At 45.9% G+C, this 17236-nt stretch overlaps 1 protein-coding gene across 1 annotated transcript in view; it reads left to right on the top strand.

The window, feature by feature from the left end:
- Positions 1-1487: 1487 nt before the first annotated feature.
- The window catches only part of LOC120910516, a 29876-nt gene continuing 14127 nt past the window's right edge, over positions 1488-17236 (top strand). The window contains exons 1-3 of the mRNA XM_040322274.1: positions 1488-1518; positions 1634-1778; positions 3276-4592. Coding sequence (XP_040178208.1) covers positions 1652-1778; positions 3276-4592 — 1444 coding nt within the window. The 5' untranslated portion in view covers positions 1488-1518; positions 1634-1651. The remainder of the gene's footprint in view (positions 1519-1633; positions 1779-3275; positions 4593-17236) is intronic.

The following is a 17236-nucleotide window of genomic DNA, read 5'->3' on the forward strand; positions in this document are numbered from 1 at the left end:
TTTATTCAACTGTCCATGTAGAGCCTCTGGTTTATAGACCAGATACATCTTAAATATAGAGCCATTTATCCACGTTTTCCGTGGTCATTCTAAAAAACCTGAGGTGAGCCTCGAATTTTAGAGTATCATCATTGTCAATCACCTGGATTATTCATGGATTCAAAGTGATCTTCTTTCAGACCTCCAGCTACCAAGACAGTCTCCTCTCTACAGGATGCAAGTTGTTGCTTGGGGTTCTTTTGGCCAACTGTCCATCGAGAACTTCTGGTTTATAGACCAGATACATCCTAAATATAGAGCCATTTAGCCAACTGTCCATTGAGAACCTCTGGTTTATAGATCAAATACATCCTACATATAGAACCATTTATCCAACTAGACTGCAGAGCCCCTGTTCTATGTTACGGAGAAGGGGGAAGTGTCTGTAGTCTTGGCTGGTTGTTGTTGTGAGGGAGAGCTGTTTCCCTGCTACAGAGAGTGTGTTACTGGTAGGATCTTCAGGTGGAAATGAAGGAGTCTCCTAGGTGTCAGAACGCTGGAGGAACTCTGTGCAGACATTATTAATCCCAGTACAGTCCAGATAATTTTCAGTTTATTATCCGTCTACAGAGAGGAGAGTCCCGTATATGTCACATGACCACATCAATGAAGATGAACGAAATGCAAAGGCACGTGACTGATAGGATGTTAGATCTCACCCTGGAAATCATTTACCTGCTGACCGGAGAGGTGAGGAGGATTCTGGAAGGTCACATGACATTAGATTTTTTTTCTGTAGTTAAAATACAGAGATGTTGGGGACAGGTCTGGGAAATGTGTTGTGATAGTTGTAACTTTTTCTCTTTACACAGGATTATACAGTGGTCAAGAAAATATCTGGTGGTGATCCATTAACACCCAGCAGCCGTCTTCCCAGGACATCCCCCATCACAGTGCCTCCACCTCACTGCCGGACAACAGAGGTAACCAGTGCCAAGAAGATTCTAGAAGTCATCAACAAGATCACTGAGCTGCTGACAGGAGAGGTGAGCGGTTGCGGGAATTCTGGGACATTATCCAGTAACAGACAAGGGATGTGTCTGGATGGTGACTGTATCATTGTGTGTGTCAGGTTCCTATAAGGTGTCAGGATGTCACTGTCTATTTCTCCATGGAGGAGTGGGAGTATTTAGAAGGACACAAGGATCTCTACAAGGATGTCATGATGGAGAATCAGCCACCCCTCACATCACCGGGTAAGGGGAGACTTTATTGTAAAGAAGAGAGCAGTACGGAGGGTCCACCTAGATCCCCCATCATCTGACTCCATGATCTGACCGCCCTTACGTGTTGCGTCCAATCAAGCATTTTATTATCCTTTGTTTATTAAGAGGTCTATAAGCAGTGCTTTGTATTCAGTTAGTGTGTGTGTTTTCTACAGATGGATCCAGTAATGGGAACCCACCAGAGAGATGTCCCCGTCCTCTGTATTCCCGGGATTCTACACAGGAGGGTCACACCATCCCTCACCATCATCAGGTAGATGGTACTAAGCAAGTACAACTAGAAATCCATTCTAAGATATGAGAGGACATTATTCTATGTAATCTCTTGTTCCTTTTTACAAATGTATTTTATCGACTTTGTGGTTTAGGGTGAAGAACTTAAAGACATGAAAGTTGAGATTAAAGATGAAGAAGAAGAAGAGATGTTGGTGAGTGGAGATCAGCAGTCTATGGAGGAGGGGGAGATGATTATGAAAAGTAAACAGGAGGAATCTTCTCTACATATGGACACAAGTAAGTCATAAACAGATGTAGATGTAAAATAGATGTAGAAGTTCACATTTTTATTTTACTTCTAGGAGTATAAAGTATGTATTTAAAAAAATGTCATATGTTATTGTAAAAAAAAAAAACACATGTTAACAAAAGACAAATGCCCATCACGTTCAACCAACCTGAAAAAAAAATCCAAATCCTGCATTTGATCCAGATAAAGGCCGAAACTCTGATAAAGCTTGACCCAATTTGCTCCAACAAGGACTAAATAATTTCTTCCTAATACCAGAAGGTATAATTCCCCTGATCAATATTCCACTATGGTTTTTTCTTAGAAATGTTATGAATTGTTAATATTTATTAACACACACACACACCTAAAACATTTTTTGTATTAATATTTTGAGTCCTGTAGACTATTTCTCATGCCCAAAGCTTTTGCAGCAACGAACCCTTTCTTTATTTGGAGGTTAAAACTTCTTCCTCTAGTTACATGTCAATTGTTCTTTTCCTAATCGAGAACTTGACATTCTTCAGTATGGGCGAGATTAGGAAATCTTAACTTCTAACAGGAAGAAAATGTAATCGTTGTACCAACACCACCACCAACAAATAGGTGGAGGACAACTAAGGAGGAGATAGTGTACACCATATGAAAGGTCCATCTCCGTTCCTCAATATAATGTCATGTTCTCAACAAATGAGGAGGAGATACTGTACACCATATGAAAGGTCCATCTTCATTCCTCAATATAACGTCATGTTCCCCACAAATGAGGAGCAGATACTGTACACCAGGGGTGCCCAACCTTTTGAAGAGCGAGGGCCACTTAAGCAACTTGGTAACCAGTCGAGGGCCACAATGAGCGTAGCGGGCGGATGACAGGTCGCGGCTTCTCTATAGGCCCTACTATCCGCCCAGATGAAAGGAGATGAATTCTCTTCTGTTTTTCGGATTGGAGGTAGGCGGGGCGTAAACGGACATCAGTCGCTCTATAGAGGTGAATTAAGGGTCCCATTTGGTCGGGCCAATCATGTGAAAAGGGCCTAAGACTGCTTTCACACTGATGTGCTGCGGTTTACCCACAGCATAGTGCACCTGTGTCTATACTGCGGGTTAGCTGAACTTTGCCATAGACTCCACCTGTGGCAAAAGCCAGCGCTGTAGAGGAAGCATCGGCTTGTGGGGCTCTGCTCTGCAGCCACTTTCTTCCTCTACCACCAGCTTCATTCACAACACTGATGCTGTGGTATGGCAGGTCGGCAACCTGCGATCTGGGCTTGCCAACCCCCCATTCCAGAGAAGGAGGTCGCGGGCCACATCAGAGGGCTTCTCGGGCCACATGTGGCCCCCGGGCCACTGGTTGGCCATCCCTGCTGTACACCATATGAAAGGTTAATCTCGATTACTTAATATAAGGTCATGTTCCCAACAAATGAGGAGGAGATACCATATGAAAGGTGAACTAAATGGCAGAAGAATACTTATTTATTAAAAAAAATTCTCTCCAACAGATGGAAGCCACATCTGGAATACCATGGACAGACCTCTATTAATCACAGACTTATCTGGAGAACCTTGCCATTTGGAGACATCAATGGATCCCTCTAAATTTGAGGAATCTTTGGGCCAATCACATTTTGTTACTCCAGATGTCCATCTGAGATCTCAAAGTGCAGAAAGAACATTGGATCCATCTAATTCCAATGAATCTTTAAATTCTGAAGATCCCACAAGAGAGGTTCCAATGTCGAGTTTGGTGTGTGGGAACACAGCAGTTGTTACGCATGAGAAAAGTAACTCAATTGAGCGTCCGTTTTTATGTTCAGAGTGCGGGAAGGGTTTTGTTCAGCACGCAGTCCTTGTAAGACACAAGCGAATTCACACGGGTGAGCGTCCTTATTCATGCTTGGAGTGCGGGAAATGTTTCATTGAGAAAAGAGACCTCACTGTACACCAGAGAAGTCACACGGGTGAGCGTCCGTTTACTTGTTCCGAGTGTGGGAAATGTTTTACTGAGAAAGGACACCTTATTAGACACCAGAGAATTCACACGGGTGAGCGCCCTTATCCGTGCCCGCAGTGCGGGAAATGTTTCGCTGAGAAAAGAGACCTTATTATACACCAGCGAAGTCACACGGGCGAGCGTCCTTTTTCCTGTGTAGAGTGCGGGAAGTGTTTTCCTGAAAAAGTAAGCCTTATTAGACACCAGAGAACTCACACGGGTGAGCACCCTTTTTCATGTTCAGAGTGCGGGAAATGTTTTTCTGTGAAAGGACAACTTATTGTGCACCAGAGAATTCACACTGGCGAGCGCCCTTTTGTCTGTTCGGAGTGCGGAAAAAGTTTTACTCAGAAAAGTGTGCTCCTTACACACCAGAGTATTCACACGGGTGAAAATTCTTTTTCATGTTCAGAGTGCGGGAAATGTTTCTCTAGGAAAGGAAATCTGTCTGCGCACCAGAAAATTCACAGTCAGGATTGCCCTTTTTCATGTTTAGCGTGCGGGAAATGTTTCAGTCAGAAAAGACACCTTATTAGGCACCAGAAAAGTCACACAGGCGAGCGTCCTTTTCCTTGTTTAGAGTGCGGAAAAGGTTTTACAGAGAAAAGAGACCTTATTAGACACCAGATCATTCACACGGGGGAGCGTCCTTTTTCTTGTTCAGAGTGCGGGAAATGTTTTACTCAGAAAAGTATACTTCTTAGACACCAGCGTACTCATATGGGTGAAAAATCTTTTCCATGTTCAGAGTGTGGGAAATGTTTCTCTAGGAAAGGAAGTCTGGTTGGACACCAGAAAGTTCACACTCGGGATCGCCCTTTTTCATGTTGAGAGTGCGGGAAATGTTTTACACAAAATTTGAATCTCAATAATGCAATTGCTCAGTCAGTAGAACTGTGTAACGGAAAATTAGTTTATAAAGGGAATATCCTATCAAAAGGTCTCATGAGCTGAATCACCATAAGCACAGTAAATACACGGCAAAATCACGGGCATTTTCGGCAGCCATTATCGGCACCTTTTTTGGGGTTTTCAGCATAACGATAAAAAACCCTGTTTTTGTAGTTCAGAAATAAAAGTAAAGAGACACAATAATAACAGATACAGTGCCTTGAAAAAGCATTCATACCCCTTGAACTTTTCCACATTTTTGTCATGTTACAACCAAAAACATAAATGTATTTTATTGGGATTTTATGTGATAGACCAACACAAAGTGGCACATAATTGTGAAGTGGAAGGAAAATGATAAACGGTTTTAATTTTTTTTTTTTCGGTCAGTTTAGGTGGACGGCCATGCCTTGGTAGGTTTGCAGTTGTGCCATACTCTTTCCATTTTCCGATGATGGATTGAACAGAGCTCCGTGGGATTTTCAAAGCTTGGGATATTTTTTTTTATAACCTAACCCTGCTTTAAACTTCTCCACAACTTTATCCCTGGCCTGTCTGGTGTGTTCCTTGGCCTTCATGATGCTGTTTGTTCACTACGATTCTCTAACCAACCTCTGAGGGCTTCACAGAACAGCTGTATTTACACTGAGATTAAATAACACACAGATGGACTCTATTTAGTATTTAGGTGACTTCTAAAGGCAATTGGTTCCACTAGATTTTAGTTAGGGGTATCAGAGTAAAGGGGGCTGAATACAAATGCCCCCCCCCCCCCACACTTTTCACATATTTATTTGTAAAACATTTAAAAAACATTTATCAATTTCCTTCCACTTCACAATTATGTGTCACTTTGTGTTGGTCTATCACAGGGGTCTCCAAACATTCTACAAAGGGCCGGTTTATTGTCCTTCAGACTCTTGGAGGGCCGGACTTTGGCCAGCGGGAGTAAACATTTTCCTGGCATCATTGTTAGTAAACATCTGGTATTAGGGGGAGGAATAGTGCCCCATTGCTGGTATCGTAGGGAGTAATAGTGCTCTGTTAGTTGTGTCGGTGGGAGAAATGGTGCTCCATTGTCGGTGTCAGATGGCAGAATAGTGTCTCGTATCAGTGGGAGGGATAGTGCCCCAAGGGCCGGATAAAGGCAAGCAAAGGGCCGCATCCGGCCCGTGGACCGCAGTTTGGAGACCACTGGTCTATCACATAAAATCCCAATAAAATGCATTTACGTTATTGGTTGTAAAATGACAAAATTTGGACAATTTCAAGGGGTATGAATACTTTTTCAAGGCACTGTACGTGGGCAGCATACTGGGCATTGCGATAATGCCGCGTACACACGATCGGATTTTCCGTCCAAAAGCTCACACCGGACTTTTCTTGTCGGAATTTCCAATCGCGTGTACGCGGCATAACACATTATCAACAATGACGATACATGGGGCCACAAATCAGCAAGTATGTTTTAATACAGAACAAGAAACAAGCAATGGTGGTAATTCACAGATCAGAAAATGCAGAAACAACAACTGGAGCTCGGTCTGCCTATTATTTTTGTATTCTACCGAATAACCCGTATATATGACTGTAGCCTACTGAATGCAGAAGGGATCGATGTTAAAAAAAAAAAAAAAATGCACTAACCATGGGTGCTCAACCTGTAGCCCCTTCAGCTGTTGCAGAACTACAAGCCCCATCATGCCTCTGCCTTTGGGAGTCATGCTTGTAACTGTCATGCCGCGTACACACGGTCGTTTTTTTGTGATGAAATAAAACGAAGTTTTTTATCATAAAAAAAACAAAGTTTTTCTAACTTCATCATAAAAAACGACGTTGCCCACACACCATCGTTTTCTGAAAATGCTCTAGCAAAGCGTGGTTACGTACAACACGTACGACGGCACTCTGTTCCATTCAAGCTCCCGTCTCATAACTTGCTTCTGAGCATGGGCGGGTTTAAAACGTTGTTTAAAACGTCGTTTTAGCCCACACACGATCATTTTTTATGACACAAAAAACGACATTTTGAAAAACGACATAAAAAATTGAAGCATGTTCGAATTTTATTTTGGTCGTTTTTTAGAAGACAAAAAACGATGTGAAGCCCACACACGATCATTTTAAATGACGTTTTTAAAAACGTTGTTTTATTTCATCACAAAAAACGACCGTGTGTACGCGGCATAAGCCTTGTAGGGATTTGTAGTTCTGCAGCAGCTGGAGGGCCACAGGTGGAGCACCCATAGAATCCTATCAGTATTTGAACTGTTGCCTCGGTGGTAAGTGAAGGAACCACTTACGCTAAACATCGATGAAGTAAGGCCTCTTACATTGGTGGTTAAATTGGATGTAAACCCGATTTTCTTTTTTTTTTCTTTGATGTCACAATGTAGAGTTAGGCCGCGTACACACAATCGGTCAAAACCGATGAAAATGGACTGAAGGACCGTTTTCATCGGTCCAAACCGATCGTGTGTGGGCCCCATCGGTCAGTTAACCTTCGGTCAAAAAAATGAGAACTTGCATTAAAATTTAACCGATGGACACCTAACCGATAGGTCAAAAACGATCGTTAGTATGCAAAAGCATCGGTTAAAAACCTGCTCATGCTCAGAATCAAGTCGACGCATGCTTGGAAGCATTGAACTTCGTTTTTTTCAGCACGTCAGTTATGTTACTCTACCTGGTTAAAGAGGACCCATGTCCATCCCCAGCAGATTTCTAACCCCAGCCCCTAATTACTATACCCCTCCAGACTGTCCCTTTTTGTTTTTTCTTACTTCTAATTCTTTACCCACCTAGTTTGCTCTTCTAACAAAATGAGAACATATTTGGGGGGGTTCTCTTTGGATAATAGGGTGAACACAGATTATAGGCATGGCACATCTACTCCCAGAACACTATTGTATTGTACCCTGAATGTGTGTGAACGCTCTCCTTGACTGACATTGTGCATGCTGTCATGTATGCTTACTAATCTTTAAATAAAAACGTCTTTTATGGTTGAACTTGACGGACTTGTGTCTTTTTCAACCTGACTAACTATGTAACTATGTATTGAAACTGACGAATATTTACTCCAGCACTGCAGAACTCATGTATAGAGTGTTAAAATATTGTAAGTAAGTATCCCGAGTGTCTCCGAGTGCCTCCAGCGCCCCCACACCTCTGGCCACATGCGGCACTGCATGCACCGGCGCCCCTGCACCTCTGGCCACATACAGTACTGTATAGACCAGCAGTGGCTGTATAACGGATTATCTGAGTTTCCCTTAACTCTAAGGCCCCATACACACGAGAGGATTTATCCGCGGATACGGTCCAGCGGACCGTTTCCACGGATAAATCCTCTCAAAGATTTCCGCAGATTTCGATGCGATGGAGTGTACACACCATCGCATTGAATTCCGCGCGGAAATCCTCTGGCGATGACGTGTCGCGCCGTCGCCGCGATTATGACGCGGCGACGGGCGCGACGCTGTCATATAAGGAATTTCACGCATGCGTCAAATCATTACGACGCGTGCGGGGAATCCCTTTGGACGAATGGATCCGGTAAGTCTGTACAGACGAGCGGATCCATCCGTTGGAATGGATTCCAGCAGATGGATTTGTTGTGCATGTCAGCAAATATCCGATCTGCTGGAATCCATCCCAGAGGAGATTTCTCCGCGGAAACAGATCCGCTGGCGTGTACACACCATAGGATCTATCCGCAGAAACCCATTTGCTGGGATTTATCTGCGGATGGATTCTATCGTGTGTACGGGGCCTAAGGCTTCATTTCCATGGACGTTTTTACAGCCACTTTTTTTAGCCTTTTTTACAGCTTAAAAACGCCTGTCCATGTTTTTTTTTATAAATTTTTATTAATTTTTTTTGAGCTGGAGCTCAAAAACGCCGCGTTTTTTTTGCAGCTTAAAAATGGCTCAGCCATCTACAGTTAAAAAACATCATGGTGGACATGAGGCCATAGACTAACATGGAGAGCCATTTTTAACCACTTGCTTACTGGGCACATAAACCCCCTTCGTTCCCAGGCGAAATTTCAGCTTCCGGCACTGCGTCGCTTTAACTGACAATTGCGCGGTCGTGCGACGTGGCTCCCGAACAAAATTAACGTCCTTTTTTCCCCACAAATAGAGCTTTTTTTTGGTGGTATTTGATCACCTCTGCGGTTTTTATTTTTTGCGCTATAAACAAAAAAAAAGCGACAATTTAAAAAAATATATATTGTTTTTTTTAATTGTTGCTATAATAAATCTCTCATTTTTTTAAAAAAAAAACTATTTTTTTCTCAGTTAAGGCCGATACGTATTTTTCGACGTATTTTTGTAAAAAAAAAAAAAAAAAATAATCGCAATAAGCGACTGGTTTGCGCAAAAGTTATAGTGCCTACGAAATGGGGGATAGATTTATGTTTTTTTTTGTTTTATTTTTTTTTTACTAGTAATGGCGGCGATTTGCGATTTTTTTTGTCAGGGCTGCAATATTGCGACGGACGTATCGGACACTTTTGACACAATTTTGGGACCATTCACATTTATACAGCGATCAGTGCTATAAAAATGCACTAATTACTGTATAAATGTGACTGGCAGTGAAGGGGTTAACACTAGGGGGTGAGGAAGGGGTTAAATATGTTTCCCTACATAGTGTTCTTACTGTGTGGGGGGAGGGGGGTGACTGGGGGAGGTGACCGATGCTGTGTCCCTATGTAAAGGGACACAGATCGGTCTCCTCTCTCCCTCACAGCACGTGGAGCTCTGTGTTTACACACAGAGCTCCACGTCCTGCTGTGTTACCGGCTGTGTTCCCGACGATCGCGAGTGTCTGGCGGACATCGCGGCCGCCAGGCACTCGCATCGGCTCCCGAGCGATGCGCCGGGCACGTTGTTTCCCCGCTGCGCGCCCCCAGCGGCGCGCACAGGGAACAACAACAGCAGGACGTCTATGGACGTCCACCCGGCACTTGAGAGCCGCGCTGTGGACGTCTTTCGACCATAGCGCGGATCTCAAGTGGTTAAGCTGCAAAAAATGCTCAGAAAAGTGGCTGTAAAAACGTTATGGAAATGAAGCCTTATGGGTAAACTCGCTTTGATATACGAGTGCTTTGGATTACAAGCATGCTTCTGGAACTAATTATGCTCGGAATTCAAGGTATTACTGTATAAAATTACCACACTTTTTTTCTATACTTTCCATATAAATACAATTGAACACTACTCTTAGAAAGTAACATCTTAATCATTCACATTTCAAATATTTTTATTTTTATTTTATTTTTTTGAGCTGGAGCTCAAAAACGCCGCGTTTTTTTTTTTTACAGCTTAAAAATAGCTCAGCCATCTACAGTTAAAAAACATCATGGTGGGCATGAGGCCATAGACTAACATGGAGAGCCGTTTTTAAGCTGCAAAAAGCACATTTCAAATAAGAATAAGTCGAGTTAATGAGGGCAGAAATTAGCATCATGACATCTTTTTCACAGGTTTGCGATCACTAAAAATATAAAACGACATTGCGATCACTTACATGAGCATTTGATGCTTGTGCAGTAAAACAAATAGGATCTTCACCCTCCAGAATTGTATCCCTCATCTTCACCCCCCTCCTGTCCTTTATGTAAATAGAAAGCTTTTTTTCCTTTTTATATACCTTTTTTTTATAAAATTGTCTGGCCCTTTCCCAAACAGGCCTATCACTCTTCCTTATCGGCAGCCATCTTACCTCAGACAAGCAGTCCTTAAGTTCTTTCATGAGGGGATGATGGTAAATTGAAGAAGATACAGAAAGGAGTTGTTTTTAGTATATTTTTCTATTTAGTGATGGAGGGGCTTCACATACTGGAGGCTCCAATAGGTTTCCACAGGAAGAGGTTTGAGGAGATGTCACTCACCTCACAGAGCTGTTGCCTCAGGGATTCCCGCCTTCCAGCTCCTCTCCTGGGATTGGCTGGGGGGGTAGTTGTCTCTCAGTTCACCTCACATCCAATGAGAACAACTGTTCTGTTTCCGCATCCCAGATCCTCCTTTGGGATTGGCTTGGAGTAGTTCTCTTTCAGTTTACCTCACAGCCACCACATAAAGCTGTTGCCTTAGAAGTTCCCATTTTCCAGCTCCTATCCTGGGATTGGCTGGGGGTAGTTTTCTCTAAGTTCACCTTACAGCCAATGTGCACAGCTGTTACCTCAGAAGTTCCTGCCTTCCAGCACCTCTCCTGGGATTGGCTGGGGGTAGTTGTCTATAAGTTCACCTTACAGCCAATGCGCACAGCTATTACCTCAGGAGTTCCCGCCTACCCAGATCCTCCTCTGGGATGGCCTTGGAGTAGTTGTCTTTCAGTTTACCTCACAGCCAATGCACATAGCTGTTACCTTAGAAGTCCCCCCCCCCCTCCAGCTCATCTCCTGGGATGGGCTGAGAGGACACTTGGAGCTGTGTACACAGGCACAAATGTCAGGACACAGAAACCAGGATATTTTTGGATTTTATCATCTCTACAAAAATGGAACTCTATTCAGACCTGATAGATAGATAGACTATATTGTCAAAATATTGGGACACGCACATGAACTTTAATGACATCCCAGTCTTGAGTTGGCCCACCCTTTGCAGCTATAACAGCTTCAACTCTTCTGGGAAGGCTGTCCTCAAGGTTTAGGGGTGTTTCTATGGGAATGTTTGACCATTCTTCCAGAAGCACGTTTGTGAGATCAGGTACCGATGTTGAACGAGAAGGCCTGGACCACAGTCTCCGCTCTAATTCATCCCAGGTGTTCTATCGGGTTGAGGTCAGGACTCTGTGCAGGCCAGTCAAGTTCCTCCACCCCAAACTCGCTCATCCATGTCTTTATGGACCATGCTTTGTGCACTGGTGTGCAGTCATGTTGGAACAGGAAGTTCCAACATGTGGGTGATAGGGTGACCACATTTCAAAACTACCATTCAGGGACACCCTCCCTTCCCAAAAATCAACTTGTGCTGTAACGAATCACAGCACAGTGATTGGACACAAGAGGCGGGATTTATGATTTCTCCAATCACAAGCAGGGGGCAGAGATTGTGCTCCTCCAGGCATTCCCGGCCAGGGCAAGTACTGTCAGTGAGCAAAGCGGTGATGTGGTGCACTTTTTTGGCAGCATCAGATTGGCCCGGGCGGTGGCTGTGTCAGTTTCATTCCAGGACACTGTATTGCCCTGGAATGAATGTGCCCGGGACAGACCTGCAAAATGCGGGACTGTCCCGGGCAATCCGGGACACGTGGTCACCCTAGTGGGTGACAATCACTGCAAAATCTCACCGTGGTTGGGGTGCCATGCCGTGCGCCGCTAAATTGTTCGGGTTTTGCTTGAAGAAAAGGTGGCAACCCTACTCCCGTGGGAGTCATGCCCCTTCGCGTCACCCCCCCCCCCCCTCCCTCGCTGTCTTCTGTTCCTAGGAGAGAGCGGGGACCAGTGATGGCACGTATGCGCAGTAGGGACCCGGGCAGTGAAGCCGCAAGGCTTCACTTCCTGATTCCCTCACTGAGCGATGGCGGCGGCAGCATCCCGGGACCGACTTCGCGGGCACGCGGAAGACAGGTTAGTGTTCATTTTTTAGTCAGCAGCTGCAGTATTTGTAGCTGCTGGCTTTTAAAATAAATTTTTCGGGGGGTCCTCCGCTTTAACACATAATGTCAGTGGCAGTTTTTACATTTTCCACAAGGTGGTGATCTCTGCAGATAGAAAACGTTGTAGACCGCATACAGGAAGTGATGTCAGGCACAGACAGGAAGTGATGTCAGGTACAGACAGGAAGTGATGTAGAGGAACAAACAGGAAGTGTTGGATGACAATTTTGAGGAAGTAGAGAGGAGACATTGCTGGAACTGACAGCAGAGAAGGTAATAAGATATTATTTTATACTTACTATAGGAAAAGTGCCACATCATATAACTAGGTATTTGCAAACAATATAAATATAAATCATCACACATTAGGGTTGCCACCTGTCCGTTTTTGACCCGGACAGTCCGGGTTTGGACACATGTGCCCGGTTTTCAAGCCGCCTGAAACCCGGGCACATATAACCGGGGCAACCCGATTCCCGCGACCGCCATCAGTATTACAGGGTCAGTAATGCCTGTGCGCTCCGCATCCGAGCCGGGCTCAGCGGCGAGCGGCAGGCATACCTATTCAGCCTGTGATTGGCTGAATAGGTCACTTGCGGGCGGCGCACATGAGATACGAGGGTCCGTGATTGGAGCGGGGCTGGAGTTTGACTGTGGTTGATCGCGGCCGCCCATAGTCCCGCCCCTTGCCTGGCGTGTGCTCCGATATGTCTCCTAACTGAGGTATCTTTTTCATCTGCCCTTCTCTGTCAGCTTACTCAGCTACTCCACCCCCCCTCTGTCAGACAACCCCCGTCAGCTACCCCTGTTCCCGAGTCCTGTCTCACGCTGTGAGTCTCCTAACTTAGGTCGCTCTCATCTGCTCTGTCAGCGGCAGTCAGCCCCCTTCCTGTCAATCACCCCCCTCCTCCTCTCTGTAACCCCCCTCCTCCTCTGTCACCCCCTCCTCCTCTGTCACCCCCCCTCTCTGTAACCCCCCTCCTCCTCTCTGTAACCCCCTCCTACTCTGTCACCCCCTCCTCATCTGTAACCCCCCTCCTGCTCTATCACTCACCCCCCCTCTCTGTAACCCCCCTCCTCCTCTCTGTGACCCCCCTCCTACTCTCTGTCACCCCCCTCCTCCTCTGTCACCCCCCTCCTCCTCTGTAACCCCCCCTCCTCCTTTGTCACCCCCTCCTCCTCCGTCACCCCTCCTCTCTGTAACCCCCCTCCTCCTCTGTCACCCCCCCTCTCTGTAACCCCCCTCCTCCTATGTCACCCCTCCTCCTCTGTCACCCTCCCTCCTCCTCTGTCACCCCCTTCTCCTCTCTGTAACCCCCATCCTCCTCTGTCACCCCCCTCCTCCTCTTTCACCCCCTTCTACTGTGTCACCCCCCCTCCTCCTTTCTGTCACCCCCCTCCCTCCTTTCTGTCACCCCCCCTCCTCCTCTGTCACTCACCCCCCCTCTCTCCTCTCTGTAACCCCCCTCCTCCTCTCTGTAACCCCCTCCTCCTCTGTCACCCCCTCCCTCCTTTCTGTCACCCCCTCCCTCCTTTCTGTCACCCGCCTCCTCTGTAACCCCCTTCCTCCTCTCTGTAACCCCCTTCCTCCTCTCTGTCACCCCCCTCCCTCCTTTCTGTCACCCCCCTTCTTCCTCTCTGTCACCTCCCTTCCTCCCCTCTGTCACCCCCCTTCCTCCTCTCGTTCACCCCCCTTCCTCCTCTCGGTCACCCCCACTCCTCCTCTCGGTCACCCCCACTCTCTGTCAGCTACCCCCAAACAACATGCATCCCCTTCTTCCTCCGCTCCAGCGGGGCTAATATCCTGCAGCTGGGTCATACAGCACTGTCTGTGCTCTCTCTCCCACCCAGCCGCCGGCGCCACCAGAGACAGTGAATGGAGGGCCACTGGACTGGGATGCTTTTGCAGGAGAAAGCATGATAGTACAGATTGTGCCCCCTAACAGGTTCACACACACACATCTTTGCAGTGGCTCCTGGAAGGTAAGGTTTTTTTTTGTTGTCCCGCTTTAATGGAGGTTTCTATTGGGGGGGGGGGGGCACAGGCACTGTCTGATACTTAATCTGTTATTTCCTTCTCTATTTGTGGGGTGCCTGTGGATTACTTTGAATTTTTTGGGGCTTTTTTTTGTAATTAAAAGGAGCTTGAAAGGGTTGCAGAATGCACAGTGCCACTTTGTAAAGTTTGGATGGGGTTGGGTTCAGTAGAGCGGATTCAGGTTTTTGGATGGAGGTACAATGCTGCTGACACCATCCACTGCCCTACTGACACCATCCACTGCCCTACTGACACCATCCACTGCTCTACTGACACCATCCACTGCTCTACTGACACCGCCCTCTGCCCTACTGACACCGTCCACTGCCCTACTTACACCATCCACTGCCCTACTTACACCATCCACTGCCCTACTACTCCCATTACTACTCTCTTTGAGTTAACCCACAAGGTGTCCCAGGTATTTATCAATCCTATAGTATGTACTACAAAAAAATTGGCGTGCGCCGCAAAAGTGTTCGGGTTTGGCTTGCAGAAAAGGTGGCAACCCTATCACACATGCTCTTCCACTAATTACTAATATCATTTGAAACAGAACACATTAAAGTGGAGCTAGGATAGTCTCAGCAGGGGACCCGTGAGCAGATGCCCTGCTAAATCGGAGCTGAATGGGATGGGTGTCAGCTTTTTGACATCTGTGCCTGTCCAGTCTGTGCCCAGCAGACCCGTGACAGCTCTAAGGGCAGACAGGTGTCCATTTACATCAGACTATTATTATTATACAGGATTTATATAGCGCCAACAATTTATTCAAGCTTTACAATCGCATACAGCACGTCACGATTATTACGAAAGTAGCCGAACGTCGGCTTCTTTCGGCTACTCGTGACGCGATGTATGCGACCGTCGGAAGCCTGTCAATCAAATAGGAACGCCCAGTCCCGAAGACCCATACCCGGAAGAGGCGGAGAAGATCTATCTCTAAAACGGTAAATACTGCTTCGATTTAAAAAAAAACACCCGATTCCCCTTGACAAAATGAGCCTCAATCTAATGTTAAAAATTGTTTTTCAGGTGAACTCCCGCTTTGAGCACTTAACCCCCGGACCATATTGCTGGTCAAAGACCAGAGTACTTTTTGTGATTTGGCACTGCGTCGCTTTAACTGACAATTGCGCGGTTGTGCGACGTGGCTCCCAAACAAAATTGGTGTCCTTTTTTCCCCACAAATAGAGCTTTCTTTTGGTGGTATTTGATCACCTCTGCTGTTTTAATTTTTGCGCTATAAACAAAAATAGTGCGACAATTTTGAAAAAAATGAATATTGTTTACTTTTTGCTATAATAAATATCCCCCAAAAATAAATTAAAAAAAAATGTTTTTCCTCAGTTTAGGCCGATATGTATTCTTCTACATATTTTTTGTAAAAAAAAAATCGCAATAGTCGTTTATTGATTGGTTTGCGCAAAAGTTATAGCATTTACAAAATAGGGGGTAGTTTTATGGCATTTTTATTAATATTTTTTTTTACTAGTAATGGCGGCGATCAGCGTTTTTTTTTCGGTACTGCGACATTATGGCGGACACTTCGGACACTTTTGACACATTTTTGGGACCATTGACATTTTTATAGCGATCAGTGCTATAAAAATGCATTGGATTACTATAAAAATGCCCCTTTCAGTGAAGGGGTTAAGTATGTTCCCTGGGTGTGTTCTAACTGTAGGGGGGGTGGCCTCACTAGGGCAAATGACTGATCTTCTGTTCATACATTGTATGAACAGAAGATCAGCATTTCTCTCCCTGACAGGACCGGGAGCTGTGTGTTTACACACACAGCTACCGGTCCCCACTCTTCAACGAGCGATCGTGTGTGCCCGGCGGCGATCGCGCCCGCCGGGCACGGAAGTCGGGGGAGACTGTGCGAGAGCCGACGTATAGCTACGGGCTCTCGCGCAGGGGAGCCGACCTGCCGCCGTAAAACGACGGCGGCTGGTCGGCAAGCTGTTAAATTTGAGATCTGGGGGAAAAAAAAACTCAGATCTTATGTTTACACTAAAATGCAATAAAAAATAAGAAAAAATAAATTAAAATTAAATGTAATTTTTTTTTTGAAAAAAAAAATTGATTCCTTTATGATCATTGTGTGGAAGTGACGGTTGACGTCGCTTCCGCCATCCAATGGTGTGGAGCCGAGCGGGGGCCATCTTTCCCTCACTCTGCATCCAGCCTGTGAGGGAAGAGGACTCTCGATTGTCTCCGCCGCTAGCGATACCTCCAGTGTGCGGTCGTGGGGGGGGGGGGGCCTCGCCTGTCCCGGAGAAAAGGGGCGAATTCGCCGCCAAGACCACTTTTATCTGAAAGCAGACCACCCGCTGTTGAAGAGGATACTGGGATTTTGGCAGCTAGCTGCTGCCATAACGACGGTACTTAAAGCGGGAGTTCTGCTGGAAAACGTTTTTTTTTAAAGAAGTTTTTGTAACACTGATGGTACAACGAAAATTGTACTCACCAGTCTCCTGCTTGCAGCCGCTACGAAGACGATTTCCCCCAAAAGAATATTTTATAAAAATCGATGATGGACATTGCCATCTTGACTGCGGGCACTCTGAAGCCCTCCTGAAGCCCTTCCGGGATGCGGTGATTGTATCAGGCGCACGCACAGTGTGACGGCGAGCAGCGCCGTCAACACTGCGCCGTTGCTAGGACAACGGCCGGCAGCGTCCTGAAAAGGACACTCCCCGCTGTGACTAGCAGACAAGTTACTAGTCACGTGTGACCCGCGAGATATCGCGGGATTTTCTAACACGGCGCGTCTCCTGGGATTCTCAGGACTAACTCCCAGGAGACATAGCGCTGGTGGGGATTGAAAGCCACGCCCACTCCCGCGGGGAAAAGTGAGTGACAGCTCACTAAAGGCCCTCGTTCAAAGGTAAGGAGGCCGATTAAAAAAAAAAAAAAACGGA

This window comes from Rana temporaria, chromosome 8 (genome assembly GCF_905171775.1).
Source record: "Rana temporaria chromosome 8, aRanTem1.1, whole genome shotgun sequence".
NCBI classification, from domain to species: Eukaryota; Metazoa; Chordata; class Amphibia; order Anura; family Ranidae; genus Rana; species Rana temporaria.